This window comes from Hippocampus bargibanti, linkage group LG16 (genome assembly GCF_051943395.1).
Source record: "Hippocampus bargibanti isolate YZ-2025 linkage group LG16, ASM5194339v1, whole genome shotgun sequence".
Classification (NCBI taxonomy): Eukaryota; Metazoa; Chordata; class Actinopteri; order Syngnathiformes; family Syngnathidae; genus Hippocampus; species Hippocampus bargibanti.
Window position 1 is genome coordinate 17,232,307 of NC_142749.1, and position 23,491 is coordinate 17,255,797.

Sequence of the window (23,491 nt, forward strand, 5' to 3'; positions counted from 1 at the left end):
CGTTTGTGTGTGTTTGTATGAGATACTGATGAGCATCCCCAAAATGAGGCCGAGCAAGAAGAGGGGCGAGGCCAGGGTTGGAGGGTGATATGGGGGGTGGGCTGGGGGGGGGGGGGGGGGGTATCCATCATCACCCTTTGTGGTCTTCTGTACTCTGGCATAATAGCGCCACCAACTTTGCGCACGGTTGGTAACACGAAGAGCAAAAAAAAGGCTTCAAAGTCACATAGGCTGTAAGAGGTCACGTGATTGTTTGATGTGAGGGTGACTGTGATGGTTTACGGTTAACATTTGAGTGGGGGGGGGGGTCGCGATTAATAATAATAATAATAATAATAATAATAATAATACATTTTATTTCAAGCGCCTTTCTAAGCTCTCAAGGACACTTTACAGTCACAGACAAGCATAGATACAATAATAAATAAAATGCAATTATAAATAAAAACTGAGAGATTAACTTTGGGCCAATTTGGAGTTTTCAACCCTTTCATAATAATAATAATGATTTACGACATTTGAATTTGGGGTTGCGATAATAATAATAATACTGTAATAATAATAATAATAATACATTGTATTTGAAGATGTTATAAAAGCGCTATATCAATCAAAATTCATTGTTTTGTATTGTAGTGTCTAGGTGGCTCTCTAGCTGGCTAGCTATCTATTAGCTGGCTATTAGCTATCTAACTGACTAGCTGGCTATCTTGGCTATCTATTTAGCTGGCTATCTATTAGCCAGCTATCTAGCTCGCTATCTTGCTATCTATTAGCTGGCTATTAGCTAGATTTCTATCCATTTGAGTTATTCCGGGTTGTGGCTGCCACTGCTCACCCACAGAAAAAAACATATCCTGTGACTATAAAGTGACCTTGAGAATATTGAAAGGTGCTTATAATGTGTTATTATTATTATTATTATAACTGTCTTCTTCCTACAAATAATCATTTGCGAACATAGCTCATTACCGCTGGAGTGGAACAACACGTCCCCAAACTACCTTTCGGCTTTCATCTCCATATTGACTTTGTTTACCATGAAAAATCCAACACCAATCGTCTTTTTGTTGACCATCAAATATCAAGACACGGCATAAACATTCCGCTTAAGCACGGCAACAAATATATTGTCCCGCGCGGTATTAACTGGTCTTTAGCGCAATCCTGCGAACACTCCCAAGCAAATCAACACACAAGCATTTGGTTCCAGTTTGTTTGGATCGAAGCCGCCGCCATCATGTGTGTGTGTGTGTGTGTGTGTGTGTGTGTGTGTGTGTGTGTGTGTGTGTGTGTGTGTGTGTGTGTGTGTGTGTGTGTGTGTGTGTGTGTGTGTGTGTGTGATGAAATCAACAGTGACAGCGTGATGGGAGGACAAAATCGATAGCGGGGTGACAGTGTGGCGAGATGGCACGAGGACATTTGGACTATTGGGGCTTTATTTACTTCATTTACCACCATTATAATAATAATACATTTCATTTCTAAGCGCCTTTCAAAACTCTCAAGGTCACTTTACAGTCACAGGATAGGTTTTTATCAACCCGGAAGTTACTCAAATAGACAGAAAGCTAGCTATTTAGCTAATAGATAGCTAGTTAGATAGCTAATAGCTATAAGATAGCTAATAGATAGCCAATAGATAGCCAGCTACATAGGTAGACAGCTAATAGACAGCCAGCCAGCCGAATAGCTAGCCAGCCAGCTAGACAGCCAATAGATAGCTAGTAAGGCAACTTGATAGCTAATAGATAGCTATATAGATAGCTAGCCAGCAGCCAGCTAGATAGATAGCTAATAGATAGCCAGCTAGATAGCTAACAGATAGCCAACTTGATAGCTTTACTCAGGCAGAAAGCCAGCTAGATAGCTAACAGCTACAAGATAGCTAGCTAGATAGCTAAGAGATAGCCAATAGATAGATAGCTAATAGACAGCCAGCCAGCTGCATAGCTAGATAGCTAACCAGCCAGCTACACAGCCAATAGATAGCTGATAGATAGCTAGCTTGACAGGTTGATAGCTAATAGATAACTAGCTAGATAGCTTGCCAGCCAGCTAGATAGCTGATAGATTGCTAATAGATAGCCAGACAGATAGCTAGGTAGCTAACAGATAGCAAGCTGGATAGGTTAACTCAAATAGATAGAAAGCCAGCTAGATAGCTAACAGCTACGATGGATAGCCAATAGATAGACAGCTAAATAGCTAATAGACAGCAAGCCCGCTGGATAGCTAGATAGCTAGCCAGCCAGCTACACAGCCAATAGCTGTCTGATAGATAAGCATGCTTCCTTGATCAATCCGTCGTCCTCGCTAATCTGGGATGCGGCGCAGACGGCTAGCTGCGCGGTGCTCTGATTTGTTATTGTTCAAAATCAATACTCATTCGTGTCTGTCCTTCCTTTCCAAATAACCCCCCCATATTGACTCATCATTGGGTCGGATTGTGTGAAGCCTGCTTTCTTTAGCCACCACATATACTGCTTCATGTCACAAAGAGCGTACAGCAAGTGTTGAAGAATGAATGACTGTGTCTTTGTGTTGTCATATTATTTATTATTTTGTTTTTTTTACTTCAAGATGGCGCCGCGAGAGTGGCTGCCTTTCCAGCAGCTCCTGTATTCAGTTTTTCTACTTCTTCCTTTCCTTTCCTCTTCCTTTCATAACTTTGCTGCTGTGCGAGACGGATAAAGCTACATCCAATCCAATCCAATACAGCGTTGACGTTGAATCACGTTACAATCAAAATGGAGATTATCATTCACAACAACAACAAAAATCTATAGAAAACAAAATGGCCTCATTAATATTCAATGTGTGTTTTTAAAAAAAGCCAAAATGTCAGCTTTGACGGAGATGACGTTGATGGGGGGGGGGGGGGGGGGGGGGGGTTGGGCCTGTCCCCGTTTTTCACACTTGATGAGATTTGAACAAAAGCCAGAGACTTCCAAACACGGCTGACCCCAAACAATGCGGAACACCTCCCCAACCACATCCACATCCACATCCACCCCCTTCTGCTCCCCCAATCATGATACACTCATCGATGACCAAACGGAAGGAAGCACGCCATCAATGTGGTTTTTAACAGTCACTGGCTCCTTGCCGAGGTTTTGGTAATTTAAGATGAAGACCCCCCCCCGCCCCCCGCCCCCTTTCCGCCCCCCAAAACTGAGTGCAAGCTCATGTGTCAGCGAATGTTCATCAGGGAGTCAACCACAGCTTTTAAGCATTAGCAATTGTCACATCATCCTTCAAAGCTGGGAGGCTAGATGCCAAAATCTCACGCAATCCAGTTTTTTTTTTGCTGAACTAAAATCCAAAATGGGGGTACGACTATAAAAGTGCATATTTTTGGGGGGGAGTAATGAGCTAACTCTCGGAAAATATTGAGCCGCTTTACTGCATTTTATTTTGAAAAAAAATCAAATCACATTTGAGCTAGCAACCATCTACATATTTACTACTTAATTTCTATTTATTTATTTATTTATTTGTGTGTTTATTCATTTTTGTATTTATTTTTTAGTGTGTTTATTATTTATTTATTTATTTATGTATTTATTTATTTATTTTTAATTTATTTAGCTAACAGTTGGACAATATTGAGCCGGTTTTAAAAAAAATGAAGTCATATTAGAGCTAGCAACCATCTGAATATTGACTACGTGCTTTATATTTTATTTATTTATTTACTTATGTATTTATTTCGTAATTTATTTATTTATTCATTTGTATTTGTTTACTTTTGTATTTTTTTTGCGTGTTTATTTATTATTCAATTATTTGTCAATTTATTGATGTATTTAATTACTATTTGTTTTTTGTTTGTTTATTTGTTTACAAAAAAAATGCTATGACTATAAAGGTGCATATTTTGGGGGAAAATAATGAGTTAACTCTCAGAAAATATGGAGCCGGTTTACTGCACTTTATAAAATAAAATGGAAGTCGAATTAGAGCTAGCAACCTTCTACATATTTACTACTTATTTCATATGTATTTATTTATTTGTTTGTTTAAAAAAATGCAGTTGTTTTAGAGCTTGCAACCATCTATATATTTACTACCTTATTTATGTATTTATTTTTATTTAAATATTATTTGTGTATCAATTTATGTACGTGTTTATGAATGTATTTATTTACTATTTATTTGTATATTTATTTATTTATTTATTTATTTATTGATGTATTATTATTTATTTCCCTATTTATTTACGTATGTATTTATTATATGTACTTATTTGTAATTTTTTTATTTCTTCTTTTATTTTTTACCCTCCCATGGTGGCATGCCCTCATGGTCTGAGGGTGGGGGGGTGGGGGTGGGGTCATGTTTGTACACATAGTAGAACGAGCAGTCATTCACCTTATTTATTATGCAAGAGTAGAAAAAAAAATGTGACTTTGCGGACGGCAAAGTCTGCAAAGTTTTCGATCCCGTTCCTCTTTTTTTTTTTTTTTTTGCCGACAAGTTTGGCGAGCCCAAACGAGACTTAGTCTGCGTTGTGATGACCAATCAGCCGTTGCGTCGCTTTGTCGCATTGTTTCATAGCACGTGGGCCCCTAAACCTTCTCTTCCTGACGGGATTAGATTTAACATTTTATGGTTTTTGTTGAGCAATCTTTTAGATGCCGTTACGTCACGATTAATCGCTCCAAGTGGAAACCAGACTCCCCCCACCAAAAAAAAAAACAACAACAACAACGACGACAAAAAACTAGCCGTCGCACCGTTGTTAGCATTCTTCCACTCCACCTTTTGACTCTTTTCCAGCTGCTACGAGGTGGTCCCTCCTGCCCCCCCCCCCCACTCCCAAAACACTTCTCTCCATCCCCCATTTTCGGAACCCGAAGAATGAAAAAGCAAATGTCAGACATCGGTGAAAGTGACGCGCTTCGAAAAGAGCGCAGAGCGAGCGAGGCTTGTCAAGGTTATCTAATATAAACGATCTGCAGATTGGCCCACGCAGGATGCTAACGCATGACCCCGTCGACCCCTTTTGCGCCCCCCCCCCCCAGCACTTTGGAGAATCTATTACTTGGTGAGTCAAAAGTCGCAGGATCGCTTTTTATGCGGGTGAGCAGCGGCAGCCTCATGCGCCCAGCGCTCATTCAACCCAGAAGTAACTCTGATAGAAAGCTAGCTAGCTAATAGATAGCTAACAGATAGCTAGCCAAGCCTTCACTCAACCCTGAAGTAACTGAGATAGAAAGCTAGCTTGCTAATAGATAGCTAAGTAACTCGGATAGAAAGATAGCCAGCTAATAGATAGCTAACATAGAGCTATCTAGGCCTTCACTCAACTCGGAAGTAACTGATAGAAAGCTAGCTAGCTTATAGATAGCTAACATAGAGCTAGCTACGCCTTCACTCAACCCGGAAGTATCAAAGATAGAAAGCTAGTTTGCTAAGAGACAGCTAATAGATAGCTAAGTAACTCTGATAGATACCTAGCCAGTTAATAGATAGCTAACATATAGCTAGCTAGGCCTTCACTCAACCCGGAAGTAACTCTGATAGAAAGCTACCTAGCTAATAGATAGCTAACAGATAGCTAGCTAGGCCTTCACTCAACCCGGAAGTAGCTCAGATAAAAAGCTAGCTAGCTAACAGATAGCTAGCCAGGCCTTCACTCAACCCGGAAGTAACTCAGATAGAAAGCATTATAATAATACATTTCATTCATAAGCGCCTTTCCATACTCTCAAGGTCACTTTACAGCCGCAGCATCGGTTTTTAATGCGTGTGAGCAGCGGCAGCCACATACGGCAGTGTTCACTCAACCCACTCAAATAGATAGAAGGCTAGCTAGCTAGCTAGCTAACAGATAGCTAATAGCCAGCTAGACAGTTAGTCGACAAAAATGCAAGCTTTCACAGGCCTTCACTGGTGACTTAGCGTACACCCTCATAGCGACGCTAGCTAGTCTCGATGACAAAACTGCACCAATATGGCGTCCAAACGTACGATCCGGAGCCACTTAGCGATGGCCGCCGTTTTGAAAGGCACGGCGCCCCCCCGCGTTGTCGCGGCCTCCATAGCGGCCGCCGAATTGGCTGTCGGACGGCTGTCCGTCATCTCGTCTTTCAACTCCCTGTGGGAAAACGGGTGTTTTCCTTTTCAATCAGGCGAGACATTCTGAAAGTCAGAGTACACCCCCAACCCCACGTCGACACCCCCCGCCCACTGCGCACTCTCAAGGCCACCGTTGAACAAAAGACTGAAAGGAAACTGGAAAGAGGCTCAAGTCTTGTCGAGTGGTGAATGCTCACTTTAATTTTTGCTATTTATGATGATGATTATTTTTAATGATTAAGTTGAGTGATGAATGGGAGATGGACTAGAGGGCTCCAGGCCCCGCCCCTTCCAAGCCCCTCATATAGTAAACGCTTATGAAACCCCCGAAGCCAGTTCTACGTTTGCTACGTTTGCTTCTCCTAAGCAGCTATTTTATTTTATTTATTTTTTAACAGGGCACCTGTCCTCAAAGCTCTTTCAGGAGCCATCACGACAACGCTCGATCTATATTTGGAATGGCTTTTGTAGTCACACAAAATGAAGAAGAAAAAAAAAGATGGTGGATGGCTCTTCTCTTTTGCACGCTTGAAAATAGCTAAACGCGAAAAGAGCGTTTCGAACAAGCGGCTCATCCACCTCGCTTCGATTGGGAAAAAAAAAGAATTTGCCAGATTTTAATGTATTCATTCATTCATTCATTCATTCATTCATCCTTTCATTTCTTCATTGGATTGGATTGGATTTGCCTTTATTAGTCTCACAGTGGAGAAATTTAAAATTCACAGCAGCACATTTATTTATTTATTCATTCATTCATTCATTTATCATTTTATTTATTCATTCATTTATATATTTATTATTTTTACATTTATTAATACCGTCATTCATCCACGTATTTACATATTCAACTATTCATTCATTCATTCATTCATCCTTTCATTTCTTCATTGGATTGGATTGGATTTGCCTTTATTAGTCTCACAGTGGAGAAATTTAAATTTCACAGCAGCACATTTATTTATTTATTCATTCATTCATTTATTTATCATTTTCTTTATTCATTCATATATTTATTATTTTTACATTTATTCATTCCGTCATTCATCCATGTATTTATGTATTCAACTATTTATTTATTCATTCATCCATTTATCATTTTATTTATTCATTCATTCATATATTTATTATTTTTACATTTATTCATTCCGTCATTCATCCATGTATTTATGTATTCAACTATTTATTTTTATTTATTTATTTATTCATTCATTTATCATTTTATTTATTCATTCATTCATATATTTATTATTTTTACATTTATTCATTCCGTCATTCATCCATGTATTTATGTATTCAACTATTTATATATTTATTTGTTTATTTATGTCTGTTTTTATTCATCCGTTTATTTATCTTATGTATTCATTCATTCATTTATTTATCTTTTTATTACTTATTCATTCGTTTGTCTATTCATTTCTTTTTTTATTTGTTCATTCTGTCATTTATTCATTTGTTTATTCATCTATTTATTTATTTATTTATTTGTTTGTTTCTTTATTTATTCATTCATTCATTCATTCATTCATTCATTCATTCATTCATCCATTTATTTATCTTTTATGTATTTATTCATTCATTCATTCATTTATCTTTTTATTACTTATTCATTCATATATTTATCTCTTTATTTTTTATGTATTAATGCTGTCATTCATCCATTTATTTATTTATTCGTCTATTTATGTATTTGTTTCTTTATTTATTCATGCATTCATTCATCCATGTATTTATCTTTTATGTATTTATTCATTCATTCATTTGTTTTTAATTACTTATTCATTCATTTATTTACTTCTTTATTTTTTGATTTATTCACTTTGTCATTCATCCATATATTTATTTATTCATCTATTTCTGTATTTGTTTATTTAATTATTCATGTATTTTTCCATCCATTTATTTATCTTTTTATGTGTTAATTAATTAATGAAATTATTTTTATTCATTCAATCATTTATTTATTTATTTATTTATTATTTATTCATTCATTCGGCCATTCATTTGTTTGTTTATCATTTTATTTATTCATTCATCCATCTATTTATTTGTCAATTTATTTGGCTATTTGGGTATCTTTGTATTATTTACCTAATCATTCATCTATGTATTCATCCATTTATTTAGTCCATTTATTTAGTTATTTACGTATCTTTTCATGATCTATTCATTCATTCATCTATAGTTATGAATATATTCATATATTATTTTGTTATTGTTATTTTTCTAATTTATGTCTCCATGAAGCGGGTGTTGAATTTTGAGTTTTAAATAATCGGAGACTAAATCCATCAGCTATCGAGATCAAGACCATGTTTGTGACTACCACAAACCCCGCCCCCATCTGAACGCTACTTAAGCGAATCTCTTTCTATTCCTAAAAATTGCTGCGGCAAGAGAAAAGCAACCAATATATTACAAACGCATCTTTGTGCTAACAACCCGCCTCCCCCCTTTGCTCCGGGCTACGAAGTCCAGACCGCGATCCATCTTTTTCTTTTTCTTTTTTTTCGCTTTCTGCCTCAAGAGGGTTTTCTTTGGTCTTGGTAGCGTCGAGCGTAACGCGCCGTCCCCCCACCCCAGCCGCCCCTCCTCCATCCTCCACGTGTTCAGTCGCCATCATCATCATTGTCTGAAGCGCTTGCTGTTTTCTGCCTCAACCGATTCGTTGGCACTCGGCGATGAGCCCGAAACGCTGACAGAGACTTCGGAAAGACGTCAAGCGATTGATTTGGTGTGTCATGGCGGAGGGGGCGAGGGGCTTGGCAAGCAACAGAAGGTGGAAAAGCGCCATGAAAATGAGATTTGCAGACATCGATGGCAGTCACATGCGCCAGCGTTCACTCAACCCGGAAGTAACTCAAATGGATAGAAAGCTAGCTAGCTAGCTTACAGGTAGCTATTAGATAGCCTGCTAGACAGTTAGCTAACTAGCTAGATAGCCATATAGCTAATAGATAGCCAGCTACATAGCTAGCTAGCTAGCCAGATAGATAATAGATAACTAATAGATGGCAAATGGATAGCAAATAGATAGCCCGCTAGGTAGATAGCTAGTAGATATCAAATAGATAGCTAGCTAGATAGCAAATGGATAGCAAATAGATAGCCATCTAGCTACATAGCTAATAGATAGCAAATGGATAGCAAATAGATAGCCAGCGAGATAGAAAATTGATAGCAAATAGATAGCCAGCTAGGTAGGTAGCTAGCTAGATAGCAAATAGATAGCAAATGGATAGCAAATAGATAGCAAATGGATAGCAAATAGATAGCTAGCTAGATAGCAAATGGATATCAAATAGATGGCCATCTAGGTAGATAGCTAATAGATAGCAAATAGATAACCGGCTAGGTAGCGGCTTATAGATAGCAAATGGATAGCAAATAGATAGCCAGCTAGATAGCAAATGTATAGCAAATAGATAGCCAGCTAGATAGCAAATGGATAGCAAATAGATAGCCAGCTAGGTAGATAGCTAATAGAAAGCAAATAGATAACTAGGTAGGTAGCTAGTTAAATAGCAAATAGATAGCAAATGGATATCAAATAGATAGCCAGCTAGGTAGCTAGCTAATAGATAGGAAATAGATAGCAAATTGATAGCCAGCTAGGGAACGCTGGCGCATGTGGCTCCTGCAATTTGAGTGAAAATGACAAAAACCCTGGCACTAGAGTGGACACATTTTTGCACGTCTGCCAGTGAATGAGTGAAGAGATATTTGAAAGTGTTGAAAACATGGATAGTGGACGCCCCCCACTCCCCACACACAAAAACTGTCTGAAAAATCGACTAAACGTGGAAAACGGACTGCAAGACGACAAAAAATATCAAATATAATAATAATAATAATTCCCCAAGGAATACGCAGGGGATTTTGCCGTCTGTTCATCACAGTGAATTAACTATGCGGCGGAATTTAATCACTGACAGACATTTTAACAGTATTAGCACACGTGGGGGGGGGGGTCGGAATCGCTCGGAAACAAGAGGTCATAGGTCACTGGGTATCTGTTGTCACGCTAGGGGAAAACTGCCCGCCTGCCTATCAACCCGCTGCTAACAGAGAAAACATTTTAAACGACACCATAAAATAAAAATAAAATAACATTAAAAAAAAATCGGCCCCTCCCACATAATAATTATAATAATAATAATAATAATAATAATCCATTTCATTTCTAAGCGCCTTTTAAACTCTCAAGGTCACTTTTACAGTCACAGGATACGTTGTTTTCTGTGGGTGAGCAGTGGCAGCCACACACGCCCACTGTTTATTCAACCTGAAAGTAACTGAAATAGATAGAAAGCTAGCTAGCTAGCCAATTGATAATAATACTACTACTACTAATAATAATAATACATTTGATTTCTAAGCGCCTTTCAAAACTCTCAAGGTCACTTTAGTCACAGGAAACGTTTTTTTCTGTGGGTGAGCAGCGGCAGCCACACACGCCCTCTGTTCATTCAACCCGAAAGTAACTGAAATAGATAGAAAGCTAGCTAGCTAGCCAATGAATAATAATAATATAAGCGCCTTTCAAATTTCTCAAGGTCACTTTACAGTCACAGTATACATTTTTTTCTGTGGCTGAGCAGTGGCAGCCACACCCCATTGTAGCATCTTAAGGCGATTCCCGAAAAACGTCAACAAACGCAAATGTGAAATTTTGACCTGTGAACAATTTGTGCAGGCTTGTGGGATTTTTCCAGGTCACCCCGCCCCCGTCAGCGCACGCGGGGGAGTCTGTATGTTCACCATGTAAAGGGGGGAGGGGCCACATTTGCGTCGATTCTCCCTTCACTGCTGAATCCGCACCATTTAGCCTCTCGGGCGATTGGAAACGCGCCTCTGATTTGTTTACGCTTTGGTCCAGCTGATCCCACCCCCCCCCTCCCCGTCGCCCCTCCCCCAGCCGCCTCTCATGGCGCTTTTTGGTCCTAATCGAGATGAAACAGGCGCTATTTCCGTGCCTGTACATTCATGCAAATTAGCGTCATTAAAAGAAAAAAAAATGCTAAGCAACAGTAGTCGCTAATCGTGTTTGCGCCGTTGTTATTTCAAGCCTGCAGGATACATACAAACTCTCATGGTGGGTGTAAATGATGTTGGACACGTATTAAAAATAGAAACATAAATAACATAAAAGTAAGAAGGGCTCAAATAGATTTGTGGCCGCCTGTTTGGTTGATGCGCGACCTGGAATTGTTGAGGGCCTTTGAAGGCCTTCAACGTCCCTCTGGGATTTCAGCTGCAGGCGGCTGAACCTGAAGACATTTTGTTTTTGTTTTTTTTTCTGCTATGCTAGCTATCTCCCCTCTAGCTAGCGTGTCCGCAAACGTCAAGGTCAACCGTAGCCTTTGCGTTAGGTGTGAAGACAATCGCTCGGGAAGCCAATGATCGATCGACCCAAATAAAAACGTAAAATGATTCTCCCATTAAAGGACTTCTACTAAACGTATTTGACAAAGATTCCATCACATAGCTCTATTTTACGTTTTAAGACTTGCATTTGTTTTCGCGTTGATGACGATGCCCGAAGTGACGTCACGGAGGGAACGCCCCTGACCGAGAAAGCGACACACAATGCATTTTGGGTACTTTTTTTTTTTTGCGGTAACACGCATAAAGAAGGTGTAAGTTGACACATCTGAGTCCAGATGGCTCAAATTGATACGGAATGACTTCTTTAATGGATTGCAAACATGTATGCTTTCCTCTTCGGAACTATTTGAATCATATTCATAACTAGATGAGTAACAAGAAATCATCTTTTTTCCAAATCTGAACTCTCTGTAGCCATTGTTTTGATTCTGGAGCAAGGCAGTTTGTGAAGGAGTATGCTGGCGTGATGTCACATCCAAGGGGGCGGGACTTTCTGAATCAGAATCAGAAAACCTTTATTCGTCCCACAATGGGGAAATTTGCATCTGCCCAGTTCCGAGGTCATTTTGTGGCAGTCATTTTTATTGGTGTTTTGCATTTGACTAAAAAAAATCAGCCTGTGTGATTTGGGTATTTTCGATGCTATAAAACGTTTTTCTGATGTCAGTAGGGAAACAAAAAAATGGTGCCGGTTGTCCTTTAAGCAACCGCACCTAACCCAATGATCCCGATCGTAACCCCGTAGCAGAACACGTCGACGGCCGTGAAGACGGATGCTCAAGTAGCTTCGTTCCGGTTACCGACATGTTTTATGATCATTTGTGCAACTTGAGACCACCGACCGGAAAGAACCGACGGTCCTGTACGCTTGGAAATTTGCTATTTCGGGTAATATTAAAAAGCGAAAGCTCAGCAGTCGTGCTGCGCAACCTCCCCGCCGTCCTTGGATTGTCTTTGGCTAACTCTGAACGCGTCGTCATCCTCGTCGCAATCCAAAAAAAAATGTCTATGAATATCAGAATGCACCAAGTGAGACCCTGACATTAAATTAGCCGTTTAAGCTAAACTGGATCTCCGTTTTAAAGTCCACTTGCTAGTAGGCACGTCATGTATTAGCTAGCTAGATAGGTACAAACCAAATTGACATCGTTGTTGTCAACCGTAATCGAGTTGGTGTCTGTGGAATGAGCGCCAAATGCTACCCGCCTCGAGTCGCCGTAGACGTACGAGCATCATGCTGAGTTGGACAAACGGCAGAAAGCCGGCGGATGAAATCAATGTCAGATCTGCTTGCTTGTCAAAAAGACGTCCATTCGATTGTCTCTGGAAATAGAAAACCATTCGCTGCTGCTTCTCTGAGTGGTGTTAAGTGCACTGATCGCGCTTTGTTAGCCTACAAGCTAACCGAAAAAGATTACTTTTGACCTTTGCAAACAGTAGTAATACGTTTCATTTCTAAACGCCTTTCAAAACTCTCAAGGTCACTTTACAGTCACAGCGTAAGTTTTTTTTTCCTGTGGGTGAGCAGTGGCAGCCACACGCGCCAGCGTTCACTCAACCCCGAAGTAACTTAAATAGATAGCAAGCTAGCTAGCTAGCGAATAGATAGCTAATAGCTAGCGAATGGATAGCCTTTAGCTAGTGAATAGAAAGCTAATAGCCAGTGAATAGATAGCTAAGAGATAGCAAATAGATAGCTATTAGCTAGTGAATAGATAGCTAATAGCCAGCCAGCAAATAGATAGCCAATAGCTAGAGAATCGATAGCTAATAGCTAGCGAATAGATAGCTAATAGCTAGCGAATAGATAGCTGATAGCTAGCGAATAGATAGCTAATAGCCAGCCAGCAAATAGCTAGCCATTAGCCAGCAAATAGATAGCTATTAGCTAGCAAATAGATAGCCATTAGCTAGCGAATAGATAGATATTAGCCAGCGAATAGATAGCCATTAGCCAGCGAATAGATAGCCATTTGCTAGCGAATAGATAGCCATTAGTACTTGAGACATGAAACAAAATGGCAGACCAAACAATGAACAGTTTACGTTTTTGTCACTATTTGAAATGATAGTCGTAAACGTTCTTTTTTTTCTTTTTTTCAATTGATAACACGTCCATGATTGCGAGCGTCAGTCGTCCATCTGTCGCTAGTTGACTTTAAGCTGAGCGCACGCCAACGGTCATTTGGGTCGGATTTTGCAAAACGCGCAATTATCGGATGACGCTGAAAGATTATCCTTTGGGCGATTATCCTGTGGTGTGCGACATGTCAGGGTGATTTCTTTTCCTTCCCCGATCTGATGAAGAAAACCGTTTGTGTGGACAAACGGAAGAGCAATCCCAGTTAGCGGATAAGCTAATCATTAGCTTAGCCTATTCTATATCTTCTCCTACTATCTATCACCAAGCTATCAACTAGCTAGCTTTCTATATCAGTTTGCTAGCTTTCTGTCTGTCAGCTAGTTAGCTTTCTATCTATCAACTAGCTAGCTGGCTTTCTATCTATTAGCTAGCTAGCTAGTTTTCTATCTATCAACTAGCTAGATGGCTTTCTATCTATTAGCTAGCTAGCTCTGCTTATCTGCTTTTACTGCTGCCTCATCACTGCTCGTACTTTTATATATTTATTATTTATTTTTCCAGTCAGACTAAAGTCAACATCATGTTTTATTCATGGCGCTCGAGGCTCTTTATTTGATACGTCGCTCGATCCGCCATCTTGATGCTATTCTGGATCCCGTTTTTTTTTTTTTTTTTTTTTTGCCATGGTGATTTGTTGCGATAACTGGAACAGAAATGCAAAAACAGGGGAAAAAAATATAAAGTTTGCCATCCAATGCCTCTCAGAAGTATTTTTCGTTGATTTGTACGATATGTACCGTGATATCGCAGTTTATGAACTTAATTGGTTCCCAGAAAGTGTGTATCCGGCGAAAAGTTAGTCTGGCAAACATTTATTTCTCATAAGAAACCATTAAAATTCAAATAATCCGTTCCCAGGTCCTCATAAAACATAATTTTCTACTAAATAAGCCTTAAAACTACACAAAATATACCTTATTTTATGTATAATAAATGAGCTATTGTATTATAATTAAAGAAATCAAATGTACTGTATGTTAAAGTCATTTTTATTGGTGTTTTGCGTTAGACTAAAAATATCAGCCTGTCTGTTTTGAGCATTTTTAGATGCTATAAAACGTTTTTCTGATGTCAGTTAGGAAACAAAAAAAATTGTTTCGGGATTTTAAATGTCTTTTAAATGTCCATATCTCCTCTTTGACAAAAATTTGTACGAGCTAAATGATACGTCTCTGCGAAACAGGGGGCGGGGGGCTGTTTTGTGATAGCGTCAATGGCTGCCAGCAGTCGTCCTGGCTGTCAACAATCGCGACAGAAAAACAAACAGCATCTGAACCTTCAGTTCTCCCTGCAGGGAAAAACACCATGTTAGAAGCTCATGTGGCGTCATAGCATGGAGCTGTGCCAACCTCCTTTGCGGAGAATATGCAAATGAGTCTTACGTGATTATTTTGCTATCAGCCTGCAATTTATCGGACGTGGTGGTTGGAGGTCATTTCACGATGATGTTTGGCGCCAGTCCAGTTGGCAAAAAGCCAAATTATTCCATCAGGTTGTCAATAAACTGGTCGCAGTTCCACATTAGCTAGCTAACCTTATCTACATTAGCTACCTAATGTCAGTTATGTTAGCTATGTTTTCTAGTTAACGTTAGCTAATGTTATTTACGTTAGCTACCTAACCTTAGCTACATTAGCTACCTAACATCAGCTACGTTAACTACCTAACGTCAGCTACGTTAGCTACTCAATGTCAGCCACGTTAACTACCCAACGTCAGGCACATTAGCTACCCACCGTCAACTACGTTAGGTACCCAACGTCAGCTACATTAGCAACGTTAGCTACCCAACATCAGCTACGTTAGCTACCCAAATGTCAGCCACGTTAGATACCCAACGTTCGCTACGTTAGCTACTCAACACTAACTGTTAACTACCCAATGTCAGCTCTGTTAACTACCCAACGTCAGCTACGTTAGGTACCCACGTCAGCTACATTAGATACCCAATGTTAGCTACGTTACATACCCTATGTTAGCTACCCAACATTCGCTACATTAGCTACCCAACGTTAGCTCCGTGAACTACCCAATGACAGCCACGTTAGCTGCCCAAAGTCAGCCAGGTTAGGTACCCAACGTCAGCTACATTAGGTACCCAACGTTAGCTATGTTAAATACCCCATGTTAGCTACGTTACCTATCCAACATTAGCTCCGTTTACTACCCAACGTTACCTGCGTTAACTACCTAATGTTAGATTCGTTAGCTACCTAACATTAGCTACTTTAGCTAGCTAATCGATAAATGTTTATCGCCAAGTGCATGGGGCTCACCTGAAATCCAAACCGAGATTTCCACATTTGTTTACTAACGCGGAAAAAACCCGCTTGGATTTTCTTGTAAGAATGATCCGACGGGAGCCTGGAAAAGCAGCTGTCGCTCAGTCTGCTCGTTTTGGCGTGTTGCGTCTTCGTCTGGCAGCTCCGAGCTGTCAATGGACAAAGACTGTTAATTCGGAACTGCGTGAAAGTGAACATGACGGATCGCGATGATGATTATGAACAAAATTTTGGCTACGTCGGACGAAAATTTGGAACGTGATCCACGTTTTGCTACCAAACCCGCATTATTTTTCATGATTTTATTTTTACTCTTACGTAAGATTCCGGTTTAGGAAAAACCCTCTCACGGTACCAAAGCGTATCTCAATTCGAAGCTATCAAACCCGCTTCTCGGGTCAGCAGCCATTGAAGTGTTGATACGGGGCCCGCCATTTAACGGTCCGGCGCCCAGCCCAGCTGGATACACTGGAAATAGACGCCGCTAATGACAAATCGATGCGACGGGGGACGTGAGGCTTGCAAAGGGCACGACAAAGTGCGACCCGAGTCGCACCGTAAACTTGATATCGGCAATCATAAATAAATAAATAAATAAATACAGTGATACCTCGGTTTACGAACCCCTTAGCAGACGAACTTTTCGGTTTACGAACGTTAAATTTCAGAAAAATTTACCTCGGTTTACAAACTATTTTTCGGGATACACACGGAGCTGCCACAATGAGTGATGTGTCATTCGTGAACAATCCCATTCTGCTGACGAGAAAATGGCAGCCGGCTTGTTTTGGTCCTCTATTCCCCGCCCCCAGTCGTCCGTTAAAGCCACGTGATTGGTCAAAAACGCAGCAGTGCGGGGAGGTGCTTTAAACATTAAAGAGACCGGCAGACGACAGTGAGAGAGTTTCAACTTTGATAGGTCAAAGGCAGAGTGTAGACTGCAAGGTTAAAATATCCCATCAATCAGCTTCCACAAACAACCCGCCCATGCCTTCTGTCCACTTGATGCAAAAAGCTAGCAACCCAGCTAAACAGTCCATAATTGATGAGGAACTAGATAAAATTATCACAGAGAAAGCACCTACAAGGGATCATTCCTTAAGATGGTGAAAGAATAAGGCTACGTTCCTCATCAAGTGATTAATACTGATGAAACAGACCACTCCATTCCATCAAGCCATCAACAACCATCAAAAACGTAAATAAAACGACTTTATTATATAGTACTGTTTATTTCTTTAATTATAATACCATAGCACATTTATTATACATTAAAACAGTATATTTTGTCTAGTTTTAAGGCTTAGAAAGTAGAAAATTATGTTTTATGGGGACCTGGGAACGGATTATTCTCATTTTAATGGTTTCCTATGGAAAATAAATTTTTGGGATACACACTTTTTACCTTACACACTGTCTAAAATAACTCTGCTTCCTTCAAAATCAAACATGGAATTTGAATTGATGATCTTAAATGGCATATTTGACCAACGTGAGAAATAAGAAGTGATTCCCCCAAAAATAGAACCCGTCTGAATGCTTTTGTTATCGTGGCAGCAAAAGCGAATGCTCAAATGGAACCATAAACGGAGATCTTAGCAGCGTGAAAAGGTTGCCACATATTGACTGAACGGATCAATAACCCTAAAAGGAGGAAAGGGAAGCAGGCCGTGAAGGCTCAGACCAAAAAAAAAAAGAATGACTTTGCTAGATCGGATAACGACGTTGTCCAAAAAAAAAAAAAAATCTTAGAGATTCCGCCATTTTTATTTTTAGGTTTTTTTTTAGTTGGCTTGGTAACAAGCTGCCGCCATTTTTTTTTTTTTTTTTTATTTTAAAAAAATAAGTTTGCTATGAAGACGACCAAAAAAAAATTACAAAAAAATCAAAAATGGCGGCAGTTTGTTACCAAGCCATAAATATGCTATGCTCAATGTGCTATAGTATTGTAATTAAAGAAATACACTGCCAAACATTAATTTCCCATAGGAAACCATTCAAATGAGAATAATCCATTCCCAGGTGCCAATAAAACATCATTTTCAACTAAATAAGCCTTAAAACTAAACACAACATACCTTATTTTATGTATAATAAATGTGCTATTGTATTGTAATTAAAGAAATAAACTGTACTGTATAATAAAGTGGTTTTATTTACCTTTGTGATGGTCGTTGATGAAGTTGCCTCTTGATGATATCCGAGTGAAGTTGCCGTGCTTTCTCGGCGATAATACCCTCACTCACACTGTCCCCTGCTAGTGATGGTCATTGATGGCTTGATGGAATGGATAGCTTTTTGCACAAAGTGTCTCAAGGAGCTCTGCGTTGTACGTCTTAGAAGTTGTGATATTGCAACAGTTGCAGGCAGACACACTAGAAACTTCATTAATAGCTGGTTCCCTTACTTGTATGTTCTCTTTAAATTGGAGCCTGATTGATGGGATATTTTAACCTTGCAGTCTACACTCTGCCTTTGAACTATCAATAAAGTTGAAACGACAAGTCCAAATTTCACAGTTTTTTCATCACTGTGTTTTGTTCCCATTAGCAATGCTATTGTGCTTATGTATCATTCAAAAATCTCTTTGTTTACACTTTCAAAAACTGATTTGTGAAACGCTTAAAAAAAAAACAATGATTTGGGCTATCGGCACCAAACACGGGGTCCCAGTCAAACACCCCCATCACCCCCCCCCAGTCCGGTCCAGTCCAAACATTCTCGGCTCCCTCGCTCTTGTTTACACTCGCTCGCATGGCAACGGCCCAACAATTGTGCCGGATGCCGAACCCGTTGGTCAGCGCTCGGACGCCATTGACGCAGCGAGGACTGAAAAGAAGTCTATTATGAGCCCGGCGTGATACAAAAGGGAGGCTGTGAACGCTCATCAGGCCTCCGTCATGCTAGCGACGGCCTAGCGGCGTTGCGCGAAAACTGGATTTTAAAATATTGTTTTGATGCGGGGTGGCGTCATCACACCGCGCTATCTATGTGCTGTCTACTAGCTATCTAACTAACTGGCTGGTTATCTAGCTAGCTAGCTATTAGCTATTTATCTAGCTAGCTAGCTATTAGATATTTATCTACCTAGCTATATAGCTGGCTGAGAGCTTACACAGACGTATATAGCTGGCTATCTATTAAATAGCTATTAGCTAGCTAGCTAGTTTTATATTATACATTCCGGGTTGATTGAACGCTGGCCCGTGTGGCTGCCGCTGCTCACCCAGAGAAAAACTGACCCTAGCTAGCTAAGAGTTAGCTAATAATCACTCAACCTGGAAGTAACTCAAATAGAAAATACATTATTTAAATATTTATTAAAATATGTTTTTATACTTAATAATCAAATTAAATAATTATATTTATATATGTCTTTTTATTAAAATAAATATTTTAGCACTGGAGCGGATGCATTTTTTTGCGCATCGTCTGGCAGTGAATGAGTTAAAAAAAGGCCCCTAAAAGTCTTCCATTTTGCTTTTTTGATGTCAAAGCTTTCCTCCTGAAAAGAGAATCGAAAGCTTTATTTTTTTTCAATGTCTTTTTGATGAAACAACTTCTACTTTGACGCTAGCAGATTTCATTTCCCTTTTTCATAACGCGTCCATTGCGCCAGTGCTCGCTCACTTTCAACTTCCATTCGCTTTGCTTACAATCTGGAAGTCAGAATTTGGTTTCCCCCCGCCCTCCCCCACTTTTTTTTTGTGTGTGTGCAACACTCAACAATAATAAAACCACAAGACATGGATGGAAAAAAAATCCCCTTCAATTTGCTGCCTCAGCTGCTGGCGGTTTTGGCGCTGGATCCGCGCAACAGATTTCCATCTGCTCGTTGCATTTGTAGCCCAGCGACGCTAACATCTGCAAAGAGAAGCGACGTCGTCACGGGGACAAGCCGAGGCAACGTCAGCGGGGTGCCGAAAAGCATCCCGCTGCTGTTTTATGGCCGTTACTTATACGTACGTACGTACGCTCGGGCTAGGAAACAACCAAAAGATATTGTGGAGGTGTGATTTGGTTTTTTTTTTTTGTTTTCATTAACTATGTTGCCAGATCAGTAGTAGGAAGCCATTTGTCGATCTTGTAGTTATGCAAAAAAAACACAGAATATATATATATATATATATATATATATATATATATATATATATATATATATATATATATATATATATATATATATATATATATATAGATAGATAGATAGATTATATTTTTATAATATTTTAATTGTTTTATAATACATATTAAAAATATGTATTATAGAAAATACATCAGGAAAAAATATAAAAAATATATTGAATAAAAATATATATATTAGAAAAAATTATATATATATATATATATATATATATATATATATATATATATATATATTATAATATTTTTGTAATATATTTTGTAATATATCATTTGTAATTTGTATATATATATTTTTATTCAATATATATTTTTTATATTTTTTCCTGATGTATTTTCTATAATACATCAGGAAAAAAATATAACAAATATATTGAATAAAAAAAAATATATATATATATTACAAAAAATAATATATAAATATATATAAATTTATTACAAAATGTATTTAAAAAATTAAAATATATAAATATTATATTTTGAAATATATATTATATTTTTGAAAAATATATTTAACGATATATATGTATTATATATTCTAAAAAATACATTATAAATAATATATTATACAAAAAATATATTTGAACATATATATAAGAATTAAATATATATATATATATATTATTTATTATTTTTTTAATGGATAATTACTTTTTCCTCCTACTGTGGATAATGACGTGATATTAAAAAAAGTCACGACCCCTTCTATGTAATTCCATGTAATTGGTCTTTCTCCTCCCACTGTGGATGATGGTGTAAGCCAAGCCAGAACATGAGGACCAATCCAACGTCTCTTCCCGTTCCCTTCCTCATGTTCTCGTCCTCCCTCCCTCCCATGAATTCCACGTCCCTCACGTCTGTCTGTTCACTCCATTGCTTGTGCATGAAGTCACCGCCCGATGGTTTTTCTCCCGTAATAAATAACATTCTTTCTCTCGCTTGGCACACTTTTGCGCCCATTTCAGCATAGCGCTTGTCACTAACCGCGTGCTTTCGCCCTGAAAGGAAACATTTTCTTGCAGCTTTTTTTTCCTCTTTTCTCTTCCTATTATTATTATTATTATTATTATTATTGTTGTTGTTATTTAAATCTGAAGTTTGCAGTTTCATCTTCCCACCTCTGTTCCAATACTTTTGGTGCAATCAGTCAAAAGATCTCTGTCGCCCTCTGGTGGCATTTTACTGACATGTCCTCCATTTTAGGTCGTCCATTTTAGTCGACTACAAAATAAAACAATCGTCAAAACAAATCGGCCCCGTTATCTTATCTTTTATATAAATTGATATATTCCACTTTAGGCATTTATTTTAGATATAACTATTTTGACTAATAATCCTTAAATTAAAAAAGAGAAAGAAAACCTATCATAAGGTTGCTTATGTTTAGCCTCTTTTGTAACGCATTTTGTTTTCCCACCATCCTCCTCCAATCTTTATTTAACACCATCGCTAGCCTCGGGTCACAAACTGCTGTTGCTTCCATAACCATGACGGGTGGCTTGGGATGCACACGGTTGCCACGGAGACGCTCCCAAGTGGACTGTGTTTTTTCTTTCTTCTTCTTTTTTTTTTCCACGCCGCAATCAAGGTGCTTGGCGATCACTCAAAATGGCCGCCTTGGAGAATTGTGGGAGGTTGCTGATGAATCTTGATTTTTGTGTTGTGCAATCACTTATCGCCACTTTGCTCATCCTCGCTACTTATTCTCATTATTCATCTTATCATAGATTTAACTTAATTGGTTCCCAGAAAGTGTGTGTAAGGCGAAAAGTGTGTCTTCCAAACATTAATTTCCCATAGGAAACCATTAAAATGAGAATAATCCGTTCCTAGGTCCCCATAAAACATACTTTTCAATTAAATAATCCTTAAAACTACACACAATATACCTTATTTTACGTGTAATAAATGTGATGTGGTATTGTAATTCAAGAAATAAACTGCCAAACATGAATTCCCCATCGTAAATCATTAAAATGACAATAATCTGTTCCCAGGTCCCCATAAAACATAATTTTCAACTAAATAAGCCTTAAAACTGTGGTGTACCTAATATAATATATAATGTACCTTATTTTATGTATACTAAATGTGCTATGGTATTGTAATTAAAGAAATAAACCGCCAAACATTAATGTCCCATAGGAAAGCATTAAAATGAGAATAATCGGTTCCCAGGTCCCCATAAAACATAATTTTCAATTAAATAATCCTTAAAACTGAACACAATATACCTTATTTTATATGTAATAAATGTGATATGGTATTGTAATGAAAGAAAAGTTTGTTAGCTAAAGCGTTTGTAAGCACAACGGCACAAGATACATATCGGATAGAAAATTGTAATTGCTAAAATTATGCTAACGTTGTCCGTGGTGTCTTGTTTCCAGGGCCTTGTACACATACGAAGATGACAGCAATGACTTGACGCTGGCGTCATCAGGAGGTAATTTCCGATTTATCCGATTGCAACCGTTGCCAATGTCGCGGTGTTGACGCCATTTTTTTTCCCCCTCCTTTGCGCCGCAGGCGGCGGCTTGGCGGAAATCACGCTGACTTTCGACAACGCCAGGGTGATGTACGGCTTCTGCGGCCTGAAGGAGCCCAACGCCGCCTTGCCTCGATATATCCTCATCAACTGGGTGAAGTTACTTTTTTCCTCATGATAGTCGCGCTAGCTATCAAGCTACCTACCTAGATATCTATTTGCTATCTGGTAGTTTTTATCTATTACTAACACTAAAATCTCGTTACTAATTATGCTATCGTCTGCTGTTTAAAATTGATGATAAATGAATGACGAAAGGGAAAAAAAATCTGCATTTAGTTTGAATACTTCTAAATTTATTTAGCTAGCTAGCTAAAGCTATATAAATAAATAAATAGCTATAGCTATAGCTATTTGCTATCTATTTGCTGTCTAGCAGGCTATCTAGCTAGCTATCGATGAATTATATAGCTGTCTAGCTGGCTATCTATTCGTTATATAGCTATCCATTAGCTATCTATTGGCTAGCGAGCTAGCTTTCGATGTATTTGAGTTACTTCCGGGTTAAGTGAACGCTGGCGCATGTGGCTGCCGCTGCTCACCCACAGAAAAAAATTATCCTGTTACGGTAAAGTGACCTTGATAGTTTTGAAAGGCGCTTATACATGAAATTTATTATTATTATTATTATTATTATTATTATATGCCCCAATTTTCGGCTTCATTATTTACTTTTCCAATCTTCTCTCGCTCTGCCAGGTGGGAGACGACGTCCCCGACGCCAGGAAATGCGCCTGCGCCAGCCACGTTGCCACCATCGCCGACTTTTTCCAGGTAGCCTAACACGAGGAAGTCTCAAATGGAGTAAAAGCGGACTCCATTTTGAATTGAGTATAAGAACGGAGTCCATTTTGGTTTGAGGCAGCTGAACAAATTCCACAGATTCCATAAGGGAACTTT

The 23,491-nt window shown here is 38.7% G+C and overlaps 1 protein-coding gene across 4 annotated transcripts in view; it reads left to right on the top strand.

Moving 5' to 3' along the window:
* The window catches only part of dbn1 (drebrin 1), a 34,374-nt gene that overhangs the window by 506 nt on the left and 10,377 nt on the right, over positions 1-23,491 (top strand). For all 4 annotated transcript variants that reach the window (XR_016117883.1, XM_089017258.1, XM_089017259.1 and 1 more), the window contains exons 2-4: positions 22,434-22,489; positions 22,573-22,685; positions 23,291-23,365. Coding sequence is in view for 3 of the 4 variants with exons in the window: in XM_089017258.1 (XP_088873384.1) it covers positions 22,434-22,489; positions 22,573-22,685; positions 23,291-23,365 (244 nt within the window). In the remaining variant the exon portion in view is untranslated. The remainder of the gene's footprint in view (positions 1-22,433; positions 22,490-22,572; positions 22,686-23,290; positions 23,366-23,491) is intronic.